Source organism: Cyprinodon tularosa, unplaced genomic scaffold (genome assembly GCF_016077235.1).
Source record: "Cyprinodon tularosa strain WSP-4 unplaced genomic scaffold, ASM1607723v1 ctg167, whole genome shotgun sequence".
NCBI lineage: Eukaryota > Metazoa > Chordata > Actinopteri > Cyprinodontiformes > Cyprinodontidae > Cyprinodon > Cyprinodon tularosa.
In genome coordinates, this window is record NW_024038504.1 from 1,284,277 (window position 1) to 1,299,103 (window position 14,827).

At 36.9% G+C, this 14,827-nt stretch overlaps 1 protein-coding gene across 9 annotated transcripts in view; it reads left to right on the plus strand.

The window, feature by feature from the left end:
- elavl4 (ELAV like neuron-specific RNA binding protein 4) overlaps positions 1–14,827 on the plus strand; it is a 99,677-nt gene that overhangs the window by 68,299 nt on the left and 16,551 nt on the right. For 7 of the 9 annotated variants that reach the window (XM_038281093.1, XM_038281096.1, XM_038281091.1 and 4 more), the window contains one exon: positions 12,568–12,802. In XM_038281093.1, the coding sequence (XP_038137021.1) occupies positions 12,568–12,802 (235 nt within the window). The remainder of the gene's footprint in view (positions 1–12,567; positions 12,803–14,827) is intronic. The other 2 variants (XM_038281095.1, XM_038281092.1) reach the window with 1 other exon arrangement.

Below are 14,827 nucleotides of genomic sequence, written 5' to 3' on the forward strand. Positions count from 1 at the left end.
CACTCTTCAAAGTCTCTTTGCCTCTCCTCACGCCGCTTTTTCAAATGCCATCTGTACACAGGCTCACTAATGCTACTTAAAACAAGGACATTTCCTTTTTTCTGTCTCTAATTAGAAGCCAGCAGGAAAATGGTCTCAGATTCATTCTGCTATATTTTAAAATCATTTAGAAAGGTAAGTCTAATTATTTGATAAAATTGGCACATTGTGCGTTCCTGCATGAAAGATAAATGGCTTTAAATGACAGAGCAGAATGCCCCCTTATACAACAATATTTTCTGTGTAAACACATGTAATGCTGCTTGTTTCTTTGTTTCTGTCTTTTTAATTGTGGTGGCTAATGACAAGAATACAGCTCACTAGATGGATGAAGGTCTGTGCGTGTTTGAAAAGGAAACGGAAAAAGTGTGTGTATTTCATTACCCGGCAGCCAGGTTTCTCACCTCTCCTTTTTTCCGGGGCTCTCAGAGGAGCAGTCATTTCTCTTTGTCAGTCAGTCACTGTTTGGGGAAATGATAGTGGGTTTTAGAGAAATAGTGGCTTTGTTTGGGAAGGAGCGAGCAAGAATAGCACTGCTTCCTTTCATCATCATCCTTTTTCTGTCACCTCTTTACATTCTCCTCTGTCACCTTCTCTCTCCTTTTGTCCTTTCCTTCCTTTACTCTCCGTCTACACTTTTTGCACTCTCTCCTTTTTCTTCTCAGCCTTGCCTTTCCCCACCCCGGCACTCACTTCTCGTCTCCCCCCCATCTTCTCTGCTCCTGTTTCTCCAGTCTGAGGAAGCGTGTTATTAGTAAGGCAGACAATGTGCCTGTCGGTGTGTGTTATAAAGAGATAAGCACAGGTAGAGCGAGTTACGTAAGCCCCTGTTGATTACTGTGGAGGAAAGGAAGGCAAGAAAAAGAGTGAGAAGGGTAGAAAATGAGTGAGAAAGACAGACTGCTGTACTTTAGTTAGTACATTGTGCTCTAATATCAGTGGTATGGCTGGCAGGTGCTTGATAAGTAGAGCTGGGCTTCTGGGGCTGCTTAAAAGGACAGGGCTTGCCTCTTAAAATGCTAGTTTGTTTATGTTATTGTGATTAACAGGAGCAAAATAAACTGTTCTCCTGGTATGTTACACTAATACGGCATAACATATGTATATAACAGATAAATAGGGCAGGACAACCTCTGTTTTTATTAAGTCCTAAACAGCTCTATAATCCTAACAAAAGTTTGCTTAAGTCTTAGACAAATAACAATGAAGGCTTGAAAGGGTTAACGAAAAATAAACCAATCAAATCTGATCTTCTTTAGACTGTTTTCCATACTCTAAACTTCCATTATGATCAAAAGGCTATTTCAGTTTCCAGGCTGCAGGGGAGTCTGATTGGTCCATGTTCTCTGCTACTGCTGTCATGCGGCCACTAGGTTTGCAGTGTCTGTTGTGGAATTTCACAAAGCTGCTAGTGGACACAAGCAGGAATGGATGCTATTAATATGCAGGAGGACCCCTGTCAAGCCTGGTTGGCTTGTGGGATTTCTGTAAGGTACTGTAAGGCCAAGCATTCTGGTGCCCGGGCATTTGCCCAGGTAAAAACTTGGCATGGGAGGAGTTTGGAGAGACCATGGAGAAAGACTGTCAGTCAGCTTATTCTGGCAAAACCATCTACAACTTCCAGAGGGGGGAAAAGTGTTTTTCTAACACCTGTTTTAGGGGGTGATGGCGCTGCTAACCTTGGCTTCCTACCTCAGATGGTGCAATACTTGACCTCTCGGTCGGTGGTCGATAAGCTGAAGAAAATGCTCTTTCAGAAGCCATTTGTTAAAATTTAAAACCTATATTAAGCCCATTTGAAACATAATTAAGAGAATCCTTCAAACTTTGCTCCACTGCAGTCTTGACTCTTTTGGTGAAATAAAACCTATGTTGCTTTATAGCAATTCTTGCTAGAGAATAAACCTCCTGCCTCCTGCACTGTGATAGATCCCATTTGTTTTACCCCGAAAATTTTCGAGCCTTACTAGTTTGACATATGCTCTTTGTAAGTTAGTCTGGCTGGCCAGGCCAGGGCTTTGCACCTCTTCCTTTCTTCACCGCAGTATGTCACACCTTAAACCATAATACTGCAGTGGGATTGGCCGACCCATTTTGCGTCTGTTCTTATATGGTTTTGGTGGGATTCTTGTGTGTTTGTGAGCATGTAAATACAGCAAGAATTCAGACTGCAGGCAAAGGTAAAAAACTATTGTTGGAACAACTGCTTTCTTGTATGAGCAGAAAATGTTTGGAAACACCAATAATTACGACATCTTCCTTCAAAAGTCTTCAGTTTGTCATCCGAGTCAAGGTGCCATTTTTCTCTGGCCAATCTTATCTTCGCTCAGTCCTGTATGGGTCCTGATTGTCCATAAAAGTCTATGAACAGAAAACTGTAGGGAGACATATTTTATTAACAAACTTTGGAATACTTCATTTCAGCTATGTAATATAAATGTAATAACATACATTTGATCTAAAATTAGAGGCAACCAGTTAAGCTTTATGAATCAGGCAACTGACTACTTGATTTCTGATACTTTTTTCATGAGTGGCAGAAAGATGAATGGATCAGAATGCAAGCTAACTGGGTATTCATTCTAATATAGATAATCTATACTCTCTTTTTTGTAGAAGAAAAAACAAACTTCAAATAACAAAATGAGTATGGGAAAAATCTAACAGCAAATTAATGAATGAATGAATAAATAAATAAAATAAAAAGCAAATCAGACTGGGAGCTCTAAATTATTTATTAGTTTAGAAAGCCCCTTAAATACCCTCAGATAAGGTCTTCTGAACATCAGTGTGTGTTATTAGGCAGTGCAACTTAACAGAACTCCTGTTTTATCATATTGAAGCTTCTTCTTACTGATCTCTTGGATTAGTTTTATTAATTTGCCTGCTCTTTCTCCTCCCGCTCTGCTTCATGAATTATAGTTTTCAAAATTTCTATCATTAGGGGAAATAACAACCCCTGGGCTTTCACATTCTCTGAAAATGAGAAGTTTTGTCGAAGACTTGACTCAAACTATATGTGATTTTACTGAAAGATGTGTTTGTAATGTTTGCTTTCTAAATGTTAGGAGTAACCTGAAGACAAGTTTGCTCTGAAATGTTAGAAAACAAACTCAATAAACATATCTTTGTGTTTATTATCACAACTGTTTTTTTTTCTTAGCAGAAAATATATATTTTTTTTTTATCTATCCCAGAATTTCCCAGACTGTTCTTCACCTTTAAAAGGAGAGTTAGACAGTGAATCACTGCAAGAACAACCAGGATTGGCCTGCTTCCAGAATAATAAGGCCAGACAGAGTGAATATAAATGAAAAAGGAGGAATGAACCTTACATTTTATAGTGTAACAGTACTAGAGGGAAATAGGGGTCGCTGGGATGTTAGAAACCTGGGAGCGCCGACACACTGTGGGCTTAGGGGTCTCAAATAATCCAGAGGCTTTCTAAAGCTTTTATACCACTCAATCTTTTCATATGTTGTCATTTAATAGACCCAGCCTTTACAGTAATGATTAGGTCTATTAGACATACATTTGTTTTCAGCACCCTTCAATCTATAGAACTGCTGTTTGCTGCACTGACAGTTGCAAATAGCACCATTTATATTCCACTTCAGTTCTCTCAGGTTCCTTATGTCTAACAGCATGTTGCCACCACACAGAACCTGGTAGGTCTCTATTCAGAATATGCCTTTATTTTCTGTCACTCTTTCAAAAAATGTGACATATTTGTGTGATGGACAATTAGAAGTCAACAAATGTTTCCCTTTAAGCAGCAGATACCTGCTAACCTTGCACTGCAAGCTGGATTGTCGTGAGATCTAAGATTTCAGTCTCAGAACAAATCCATCTTGAAAGACTCCTGCTAATGCATCCGTCTCATAACAGTGTTTTTCGGGGCGGGACATGTACTGTAGGTAGGAAAGATGACAGTCAGAAGGGCCTTGCAGGTGCATTACAAAATGGAGCACTCACCTGTCAATAGTGCAATTGATTCGGTTTTAGCTAAAATAGCATTTCTCATTTAAAACAGGAGAGAAGCACTTTGTGCATTTGTAGATGGGAAGATGCCTGTGTTCTTTTCTTCAGACAGGATTTGGCAAAAGTTTGATTTAAAAGTGCGTTATGGAAGGCGGAAACTAGCTGGCACGTCACCTACCAACACAAAGTATTGTACTAAACGCAGAGATGGCAAAAGTACTCACTTTCCGTACTTGAGTAAAAGTACAGATACTTGTTTAAAAAAAATACTCTGGTAAAAGTGGAAGTACTGATTAAACTTCTTTACTCAAGTAAAAGTAACAAAGTACAGGCTTGTAAATTTACTTAAAGTATAAAAGTAAAAGTAGAAACAACTTTTTTCATGCCGTTGTAGTGGTGCGTCAAATGCAACGTAGATTCCCATCCAATTAGATACATTTTTGGTATTGATGACGTGAAAAATAATAACGGTAACTCCATTGAAATGATTCAAAACTAAAGTAACAAGCCAATTTTTTAAAATGTAAGGAGTAGAAAGTACAGATATTTGTGTAAAAATGTAAGGAGTAGAAGTAAAAAGTCGCCATAAAAATATGTAGTAAAGTAAAGTAAAAATATCAGAAAAATCTACTTGAGTACAGTAACGAAGTATTTGTACTTCGTTACTTCCCATCTCTGACTAAACGTCCCTCATATTCATGGACAGACTGAACGGCAGCCATCCCAGGTTGATAACGTAGAACTCAACTCGTTCTACACATATCAATCTGGCTACTGCCAGGTTAGATATCAACAGCCTCTGCCAAATACACATGGGTTTGTAGTAGGGCTAAAACAATTACTCGGATTAGTCAATATTAATCGATTATTGAAATAATTTTCCAGTAATTTAGTAATAATTTAATCGTTAACTGGAGTATAAATATATAATTATATAAGACTTTTAAAGATGCTTTTAGCTGACAGAGCGACCCACTTAAAGCAATAGTTATTCCAGAATTGTAAAAAAAATATATAAACATTTTGCTTTTAAGATTTAAAAAAATGTGTCCATCAATATGCTCTACCCAGCACAAGTGGAGACATTTGAGTTTCACCTGATTTATTTTAGTAAAAAGTATTCTTTAAGGAATCTTTGGCTATCCTATTATTGATCAAAAAAATAATAGACTGATCAATCGATTTGCTATATAATCGTTAGTTGCAGCCCTGGTTTGTTGGCTGTTGTCCCTTCACAGTACTGTATGTAGGTTTAGGTGGACAGCCACTTCCGATTAGGTTTGCAGTTTTTTTTTATATACTTTTTCCGTTTCGGATGGATGAACTGAAAGTTCTCAGTGGGATAATCAAAGGTTAGATTATTTTTTTAGAACCTAGCACTGGTTTAAAAAATGTTCCTTGGCCGTCAAAATTCTATTTTTTAAATGCTCTCTATGTACCTTACAGAATGGCTGTAGTTGTTGTACTAATTAGGTAGCTTTTGAAGGTATTTGTTTACTCGGGATTAAATTTTTCCATCAGTATAAAAATGAGCTAGTCATGCTGTTGATTAAATACTTTCTGAAAGTAAGTAAGGATTTAGATGGCAGAGATCTACAGCTTCGGCAGTCCTGGATATAAAAAAACTAAAACATCAGCTCCATAGCAAAAAAAGTGCTTGTTTTTTAAAGCATTTGATACAATTGATCACAATATATTTATCAGAAAGTTAAAACATTAAAGTTTACAGGGAGTTATTGCTGGTGGTGTCCCCCAGGAATCCATATCCTGACTGATACTTTTTATTCTCTACATCAGCCTCATCAGGTATGTCCTGTCCTTCCCCAGGCTCAGGGAAAACCTCTGAAAATGGTTCTGCATGTTTTTAGGGGGTTTCCCAGCTTCTGCACAGCTGATTTTGATTGATAGCTTATTATCAGGCTTTTGCTAAAAAAACAATCATCAACTTCAGCTGTGCTGAAGCAGAAAATATTGAAAACCAGTAGAACACCGGCCCTCAAGGAATGACTTTGGACATGCCTGCTTTTATTTATTTTTTATTCTGCAGATGTAGACAAATATTTTCTGTACAGGTAAGAGTTTATTGTAGCTCTTGGTTGAGATCCTACCATAAATAAATAAACTAAAACAATGGTTTGACAAAAGCAAATTGACCTTGAATATGAAACATTCTTATTTCTTGTTATTTTGAAAATTTAAAGGAAATATAGTTGTGAAAGTCAAAATAGATGGGGTAGAGTAGGAATGAGTAAATGAACTAAAATGCTCACGGTTGGGTGGAGGTTTTTGAGGACCCAAATGCAGAGATCAGGAGGCAGAGGTGAATCTTGTAGATTTAATGACAGAACGGAGGCAAAATCCAAAAATACAAGAACCAAAACACCAGAAAGCGTCAGGAAAAACCTCACGTGCGAAGCCAGAGATAATTAAGCAACTAAACAACAAGTAACCAGCACTGAGTGTCTGCAGAGGTGGTGTATATAAGGGATAGGCTAATGAGCTGAATATGGAGCAGGTGTGAGTGGAACAAACTAGAAGGAAGCAAAGGGAAAAGGAAACAAGTCAAGGGGGAAACAGACAGTAACTAAAGACTGAACCATAACAAAAATTCTTCAGTGCCATTATTGACTACAAGATCCGCTGGAAGCCTCACATCAAACATGTCCAGACTAAACTATCTAGAAGTATTGCAATCTTTAGTAAGGCCATACTATTTTTAAATTATTAAACATTCTCTATTCTTCACTAATGTTTTCTTTACCTAAGCTATTGCTTAGAAGCTAACACCTATAGGACATCACTGAATATACTATGCACTCTGCAAAACAGAACCATCAGGATAATTCATAGGGCTGGCTATCATGAATACACTAATACATTATCCATTCCTCCCTGCTTGTTAAAATTCTCTGATCTAGTCAAAATGTTAAACCTCACAACTAATATATAAAGCTAGCAAGAAAACAACCAAACATCTACCAGACAACATAAAAAGAAACTTTTACTGACAGAGATAGAGGGTATAGTTATTGGGATAATCCAAATTTAAAAGTCTTATATTGACCAAACATTAAAAGAATATGCATTTCAATTAATGGTTTTATAATTTTAGAACAACTTCAGTATTGAAATAAAGCAATGTGCAAACATGAGACTTATTATAAAAAGGCAAACACTGGATTTCTTAAAAGACATGAAAGAGAAGAAGAATGGTGAACAGCAATGGATACTCTTAGTCACTATGCATGAGTGTATACATATGTTTGCAATGGTTTTGGTTATGTGGGCTAAAGGTAATAATTGTACAAACGAGGATGTGTGTAAACACATGAATATTGTATGTATGTGTTTATTTATATTTACATAAAGTAGTTTAGTTCCTAATTTAATTGACTTTTTGAGTAGCATTGAATCAAGATAAGTAGGAACTGGGAAGATTGTTGGTGGTTAGGACTAAATATGTGTATAAAGCAAATATATATCAATAATTATACAATATTTGTATGTGTTAAGTTTGTTACTTTATCTGATTGTCATCAATATTAATTAATTAATTCAAACATATATTTAACGAGAAAAGGATAATTAATATCAAAGTATTTTGTTTAAGTGTTCTGATCAAGACAGGCAGCAACAGAAAGATAGTTTGAGTTGGAAAATATTTGACATGCTATATTAAAGCAGTCCACTGTAGAATATGAAAAAAAAAGGCACATGTTTTTGTTTATTCTTTTAAGTACAGGCATTGGGAAAGGTCAACATCAGTGCACCTTTATATGTGTGTCTACAGTATGTGGGCATTAATACGAGTGCATGCAGTATACAGAACATCACAAAAACAGCACAGAAATTAATTTTGTATCAATCAATCTCTGTTTTCCCATTATTGATTTAGAATGTGTCAGTGTGCTCTGTAGTGTTAAACCTAAAAGGGACCTAGTCACATACGACAACTATAGATAAACATAAAAGAAAAACATAGTTATCATTGAATAAAACAATATATGCGAAATGACTGTACTGTTAGCATTAACTTAGTCCTTTTTTTTTACTTTAAAAGTATTACACTAGGCGCCATCAGCAAACATAAACACTGTTATATGACATCTGCTGACAGTACTGATTGTAGAGCCTCTGCTGGGTGTACATGCTTGGCTCCATTGCTTACTCTTTTTCTCATTGGCCGTCTCACCTCCTTATTATGCAGTTTATTCATGGGTCAATTTTTTAAATATTAATAGATTCAATCTGTGTGACAGAGGTAGTGAAGACAGCTGTACACTTTTTATTTAGATAGTTTTTTATTGCAACTCATCTCTATTCCCACTTTGTCCTTAACAGCAATTTCTTGTAGTCACAACATACTTGCGTGCGTTCTTGTGCGTGTTTGTGCTGGGCCTTCATCTGTATGCCAAGCATTTATCTGGAGGGCCTCCAGTGAGAACCAGCTTAGGAGGAGCTCAAGGCCAAACAAGTATGCGGATTAAAGGACGAAACAGAGTCCTCTCTTTTTTCTCATCGTGGTGAAGGATGAATATAAGCAGCACTCTCCACTCCTTTAACTAACACAGAGGTGCCCTTGAACAAGCTTCTTGGAGTGTCCAAGTGTCTTTTAGCCAAATACTTTAGTGAAATTGTGTGGATTCTATGTATGCTGAGGAAGTATGCTGCTGTGGAAGTTTTTAGTACTTGGAGGAAATCTATGCTGCAAATATCCACTAAAAGAACAGCACATGGCCATCGAACAAAAGGAGCTCTAGAGATACACCAATGCCCCTAATTTTACCTCACACTCTGCTCACACTTGCCAAAAACTGTAATAAATAAATTAAGCAGTTGGAGCAGCAGTGGTGGCTGTTTGCACTGTGTAGATCCCATTAGAATTGGTATTTTTCTGCTTGTGACAACCTAATTAAAATGTACAGGAACAGAGCTGGCACAAAGGTAAAAAAGAGAGGGGAAATTGTGAAAGCCTGTCGGGGGAGAGGGAACTAAAAAAAATATATAATGTGGGAAAGAAACAAAATAATTTAACTTGAGTGCTAATGAAATTCTCAAACGGCTAAAAGAAAAATATTGTGATCCATCTAAGGTTATGAGGATTGTGTGCAGCCATTTAAGACTCCAAGTTAAGGTCTTTGGAATCCAAAGCTGGAGCTTAATAGCTTAAAAAATCTCAAGATTTAATGTTTTTTATCGTTTTTAAATTACTATTTTCATTCGTTCATAAAGTTGCATTACTTTGTATTATTTATTTATTTGTCATATTGCTTATTCTTTTAAATAGACATTATGTAAGTTTTTACTTACCCTTTACAGTACAACCAAAACATAATTTGATGAGCAGACTGACACCTCAGTATTTCAGCAGCGATGTATCTATAAGCCTGTAGACTTTTTCTCGAACGTACTTTGGGTAAGAAGTTTAGTGGATGTGATGTCAAGTTTATCCATGTTGAATGGGCCGGACCTAGCAAACAATCGAAGCATTATTTTTAAGATGTGACAGGCATCCAGCTCATCTCAGACACCAATGGCAGGTGAAAAAAACAACCTTGTGAGGTACTTGTGCACGCTACAAAAACAAGCAGAAGGATGCTGCAATTCTGTGTTTTCATTAGTAATGCCTCTTTAATATTAAAACATGTTTTTAGTTTAGGTACGTAGAAAGTTTAGTTGTATCCAAACTGCTTGTTCTACTAATGCTTCTTTAATGCAGTGGTTCCCAAACTATTCCTTACTTTGGGAACCACTGCTTTAGTGTATGGCTTTGTTAACACTATGCCAAGATATTTTTCAGATTACTCATAAATCATAAATAAATTATTTTAATGCAGATGAGTCTATAACCTATATGCTACTGAAAAATACTGACGCTTTCTAATCTTTCTAATATTATAATGGTACTCAACCCTATTTAGCATTTAACATGTTCTGTTTGTAGAAATGCTTTTTGATGGCAGCTTTTATGACCAAATGTGTTCATAATAATTCTGATGATTTTATTTTTGGTTAACTTAATAGCAAAAAAAAGAAAACTCAACACTCTCCTACAAATACACATTCTGATTATACATGTACACCCAGTGTGTGTATACGTGTGCATGAAGACACATTACTGTATACCTTTGCCTACATTCATCCATCCCTTACATGATCTATTCCAGTGGAGGAAGGCCTTGTGCCTCTCTCCATTTATGATTCGTTAAGGAATGGAATACACCCTGAAAAGGTCACCAGTTCATCACAGAGAGCAGAGATTAGTACAACTATGCATGCACAAACTCATAACTAAGGACAACTCTGAATAAAAAGTTTACACTACACTCATATTTTTGGACTTTGGAGAGAAGTTAGTTGACCTAGGGAGTATCATGCACCAAGAGACATGAAAAATGTATGCAAGATGCTAGGCTGAGATTTAAATCAGTGACCTGCTCTGCAGTTTCCCTGAAACTAAATTTAATACATTTACTTTGTCAAAAAGATAATCATTTATTTTTTTTTTTAAGGACTAGAACCAAAGCTAGGAGATAAACCATTTTTATGTGCAGCACTACAAGACAGAACAAGACAATTTAATTAATGCTTGGCTTTCAAGGAGTGCATTTTTATGCTGCAGTTTTGCTAAAAATTAAATAACCTTGTGTTGCCTGTGTCCCGCTGAGGAAACAAGAACAAAAGAGAGTGAGATGGTCAAGGTGCTACTTTGAATAAGAATTCAGAGGAGATAGTGCCATGAGCAAGCCAACAGAAAGTGTATGTTTAAAAGAAATAGAGAGCAGGAGCATGTACAAAAATGGGGAATAACAATATGGAGAGCTTTTTAAGTGTGAGAAAGAGGCTGCACACAATGATCCCCCAAACACAACATTGGTTTCTTTCTTACTGCCTTTCTTTTATTCAGCTTCAGTCATACAGACATGTCTGTGTGCGCACAGTATTATGTAAATAGTCTCTTCGGCAGAGTGCTGCTGTCACTGAGTGAGTATCCTCTGGGCCATCCAGGCAGCCTCATTAAAACGTGGCATAGCATCCATTAATAGATACTAGTGTGCATGTACACATACGCACACACATCCATAAGTAGTCAGTCAATAAAACACACAAAGCATTCACAGACACCAATAAAGGACCTCCTGGGAAGCACATCTCTAAATGTTCCTCTTAGGTGGCAGTCAAAAAAGTGTCTCCAAGGAAACTGCTTAAATGTCACTGAGAACAATACATGAAGAGTGTGTGGTGACCGTGAGTGCAGACAGTAGAAGAAAAGAGTGGACAATGCAGCTTAAACCAAGGAATTAGTCTATAGTCTGGGTTATTCTTATCTAGTTTCCTCAAATAAATGACATTGCAGTCTGGTACCAGAACTCTTCTGGATAGCAGGTCTATAAGGGTCAGGCTTTTAATTACAGTCACACCTACCATTAAGGTGCTTTTGTTATGATTGTAATTATGATTGTTATTATGTCTATGCTATGTAAATACTATGTCATTCACAAGGGAGTTTTTTGTAATTAATGCAAAATTATTACTCATTAAAGAGTTTTTCTATGAATTTTAAAAAGAAATATGCTTGCTTTTGAAATACTGGCATGGCGACGCTGTCAAATAAGTTATTCAAAGTCACGGTTGTTTAAGTCAGAAAGATCCTATATTCTTTGTTTACATTAGCATTTGGTGGTAAAAAAAAAAAAAAAACAGTAAACTAACAAATGCCACAACTTGCTTATTTGGGCCACCAATGCATCTGCTTAATATGCTCCTGGCTTTACAGCTGGATCGTATGAAAAAGTGGATATGCCCCGCATGAAAACTTTGAATAAATCAATCAACTTTAGGGCTACAGTCAGTCAGTGAGTTTTTAGTTTCCTTTTGAGGAGTGAGTGAAAACCAGAGTTTTTTGGATTGTGGAATCAGCAATGGAAGAAGGTGTTGAAAGAAGTTAAAGCGTTCACTAAACGCCATAGTTCCATTAGTGAAGCGCCATGACAATGTAAGAACAAGCCAGTGCAGCACATACAGAGATTAAAAGCAAAGACCACATATTTCTAATAACTGACTTTCATGTTATTGTAGTTTTTGTAAATTGAAGTTTGGAAGGAACAACTCAATGCTGTAAATGACAATGCTTTTATGATTTTACTGTTTTCTCAGTAAAATCTAAGCCAACCCGCATCCGCAAATAAGTTGCTAATTTATATATTCTATCATTTTTTGGCTCAATTAAGGCTTTTTTTAAGCGTTTTGATCAATAAGTTGTGTTCCTGTAAGGACATAGCTATACAGACTACATACAAATTATCATATGAATACTAATCTGTGCCAAGGAAGTCATGAAATATTAAGAAACCCTTTTTCCCTAATGATGAGTATTTTAAAGAACTGATCTGTAGTTAAATTTCTGCAAAGTGAGATGACCAACAGGGGTTTGAAAATGTCAATACCTGGCTTAAAAAAAGGTATATACATATATTACATAAACATTAACGTTCTCCTTAAAACATGTAAAGTAAAAGGAGGCCTCCCTTTGTTTTTGATCTGCTGGCCCCGCAGGTGGCTCCCGAGGTGTTGGCTTCATTCGCTTTGATAAGAGGATAGAAGCAGAAGAGGCCATCAAGGGCCTAAATGGTCAGAAACCTTCTGGTGCCGCCGAGCCAATCACAGTCAAGTTCGCCAACAACCCAAGTCAGAAGACCAGCCAAGCCCTGCTATCACAGCTCTACCAGTCTCCTAACCGCCGATACCCCGGCCCACTTCACCACCAGGCGCAGAGGTTCAGGTGAGTTGATCCAGAATGGGTCTGGTAAGGGTTAAACAGGATATGTGATACCATGTGATAAACAGAGTTTTTTGAAACCTCAGCAACATTATTCTTCTTATAGAGTATCATATGTTTTGTAGCCATGACAGAAAGTATCAACCATTTGTCTATTCACAAATTCTTAACTGTTGTATGATTCATATCATATAAAACCAGGAATATTTAAGAAGAATTAGATGTTTGGTATTAAAAAAAGAATAAGCCTCAAAATTGATAACAATTTTTCTCAGTCAATATGTCTGATATAAACAAACGTGATATTTGAGAAATGTTTACATCATATGAAAGTCTTAGATTGTTTAAACAGTGGATGTAACACCTACACATAGAGAGATCATGACTCATCTCTTTGTCTGTGTTATACCAGCTAGACTCATCTTCCTCCTGTGAACAGTCATTTTGACAAATAGGACCTCTGTTTGAACAACAGCTGTAAGTTCTGCAGCTGTTTCAGGTGCCAGATAAATCAGTGAGTGCTCTGGGTGGCTCCACCCTGATCAGAGAGGAACTGTTCAGAAGAGACTGTGGGGTTCTGTCGTTCACAACTTTCTGTTTTCCCCATTTCATCTCCCTACTATCATGGCAGCATCTTGACTTCATCTGTTTTTCCGCTTAGACAAAAACATGTTTTTTTCTACCTTACAATACAATTGAATGAAACAAATTTGGTTTGAATTGTTTGCTAAGCAATTTTCCATTCTAATGAATTTTTCACGGGTTTGTCGTCTTCACACTAAACCATGGCTACATTATTTTTATCCCTTCACCTACATACTGCATTCATCATGTCATACCTAATCATTACAATTCACACTGACCTAAAACGTATTTGTTGCTTGGATATCAGACAACATCCAGAGATGCGTTTGTCTTTCTCCTTGACATGTTTTAAGCTTCATCAGATAGTGCAAGAATGTTTCACAATTACAGACAGAACATGTGCTTATACATTTCCCCCTCCATTACAATAACACTAAGCCTGTCGTGCTGTTTACTCTTCATCAAAGTCGAAGCTTGGAAGGTATTTTTCTTCTGCAGAGGCTTCCCTGGTGTGACACCTGAGCGATGTTGCGTGGCTGTGTGTCTGTGATACGCCAAGCCAATTTACAGACTCTGCAGGAGAGCTGTCGTTTGTCATCACAACTCACAACCACAGGACACTTCCACACTGCGTCCTCCTGCTCTCTGCTCCTGAGCCCCTCGCTGAAACCTCAACACTTTGCAAGTTATAAATGTGCTTAGTGAGCACTACTTCCATGTGTTTTGAAAACTGATTCTTAAAAAAAGAAGTTATTAAAACAAGTAGGTAAAAGAAAAAAGAAGTTTAAGCGTTAGTATTTTTAAATTGCTATCCATAAATAAAGACCCAGGAATATTGAAAATTGTAGAATCTGTTAGGATCACCTAAATTATTTATATTTACCAAAATCCACAACATTCACAGAAATTTTTTGGTTTCTTTAAAATCAGAACTCTAGATTTGTTAAAGCACTAAAGCACCATATAAGTATCAAGTCATTAAACCATTTAGGATGAAGATGCGCTCTGTGGATTAAAGGTGAATGTGTTTCCATGTGAAATTAGAGAATTGACCGAGAGCAAAAGGAAAAAAAGACATTTGGGAAAATCTTTGAACCTGAGAGTTCTAGAGTAGCAGCTTCATGTTCTGTAGGTGCTTCCCTGCAGGAGAAACTGGTACACTTTAATAAAAAAGATGAGAGCTTGAGGAAGAAAATTATTGAATCAATATCGTAAGCATAGCACCAAGTTGGTTGCAAACTAATTGCAAACTGGCTTATAATATGAATGTTATTAAGTGGCCATCCCAAAGTCCCAGCTCCAGTCCCATGAAAGATAAAAAAACATTGTTTCACACAATTTAGACTGGTTGTCATGGTTGCAGGTCGGTGGAGCGTGGCCTTGGAAAGGGCGTGGGTGTGAAAAGCCAAAACAGCTTGTCCAGAAGACAGACAGACAGACAAG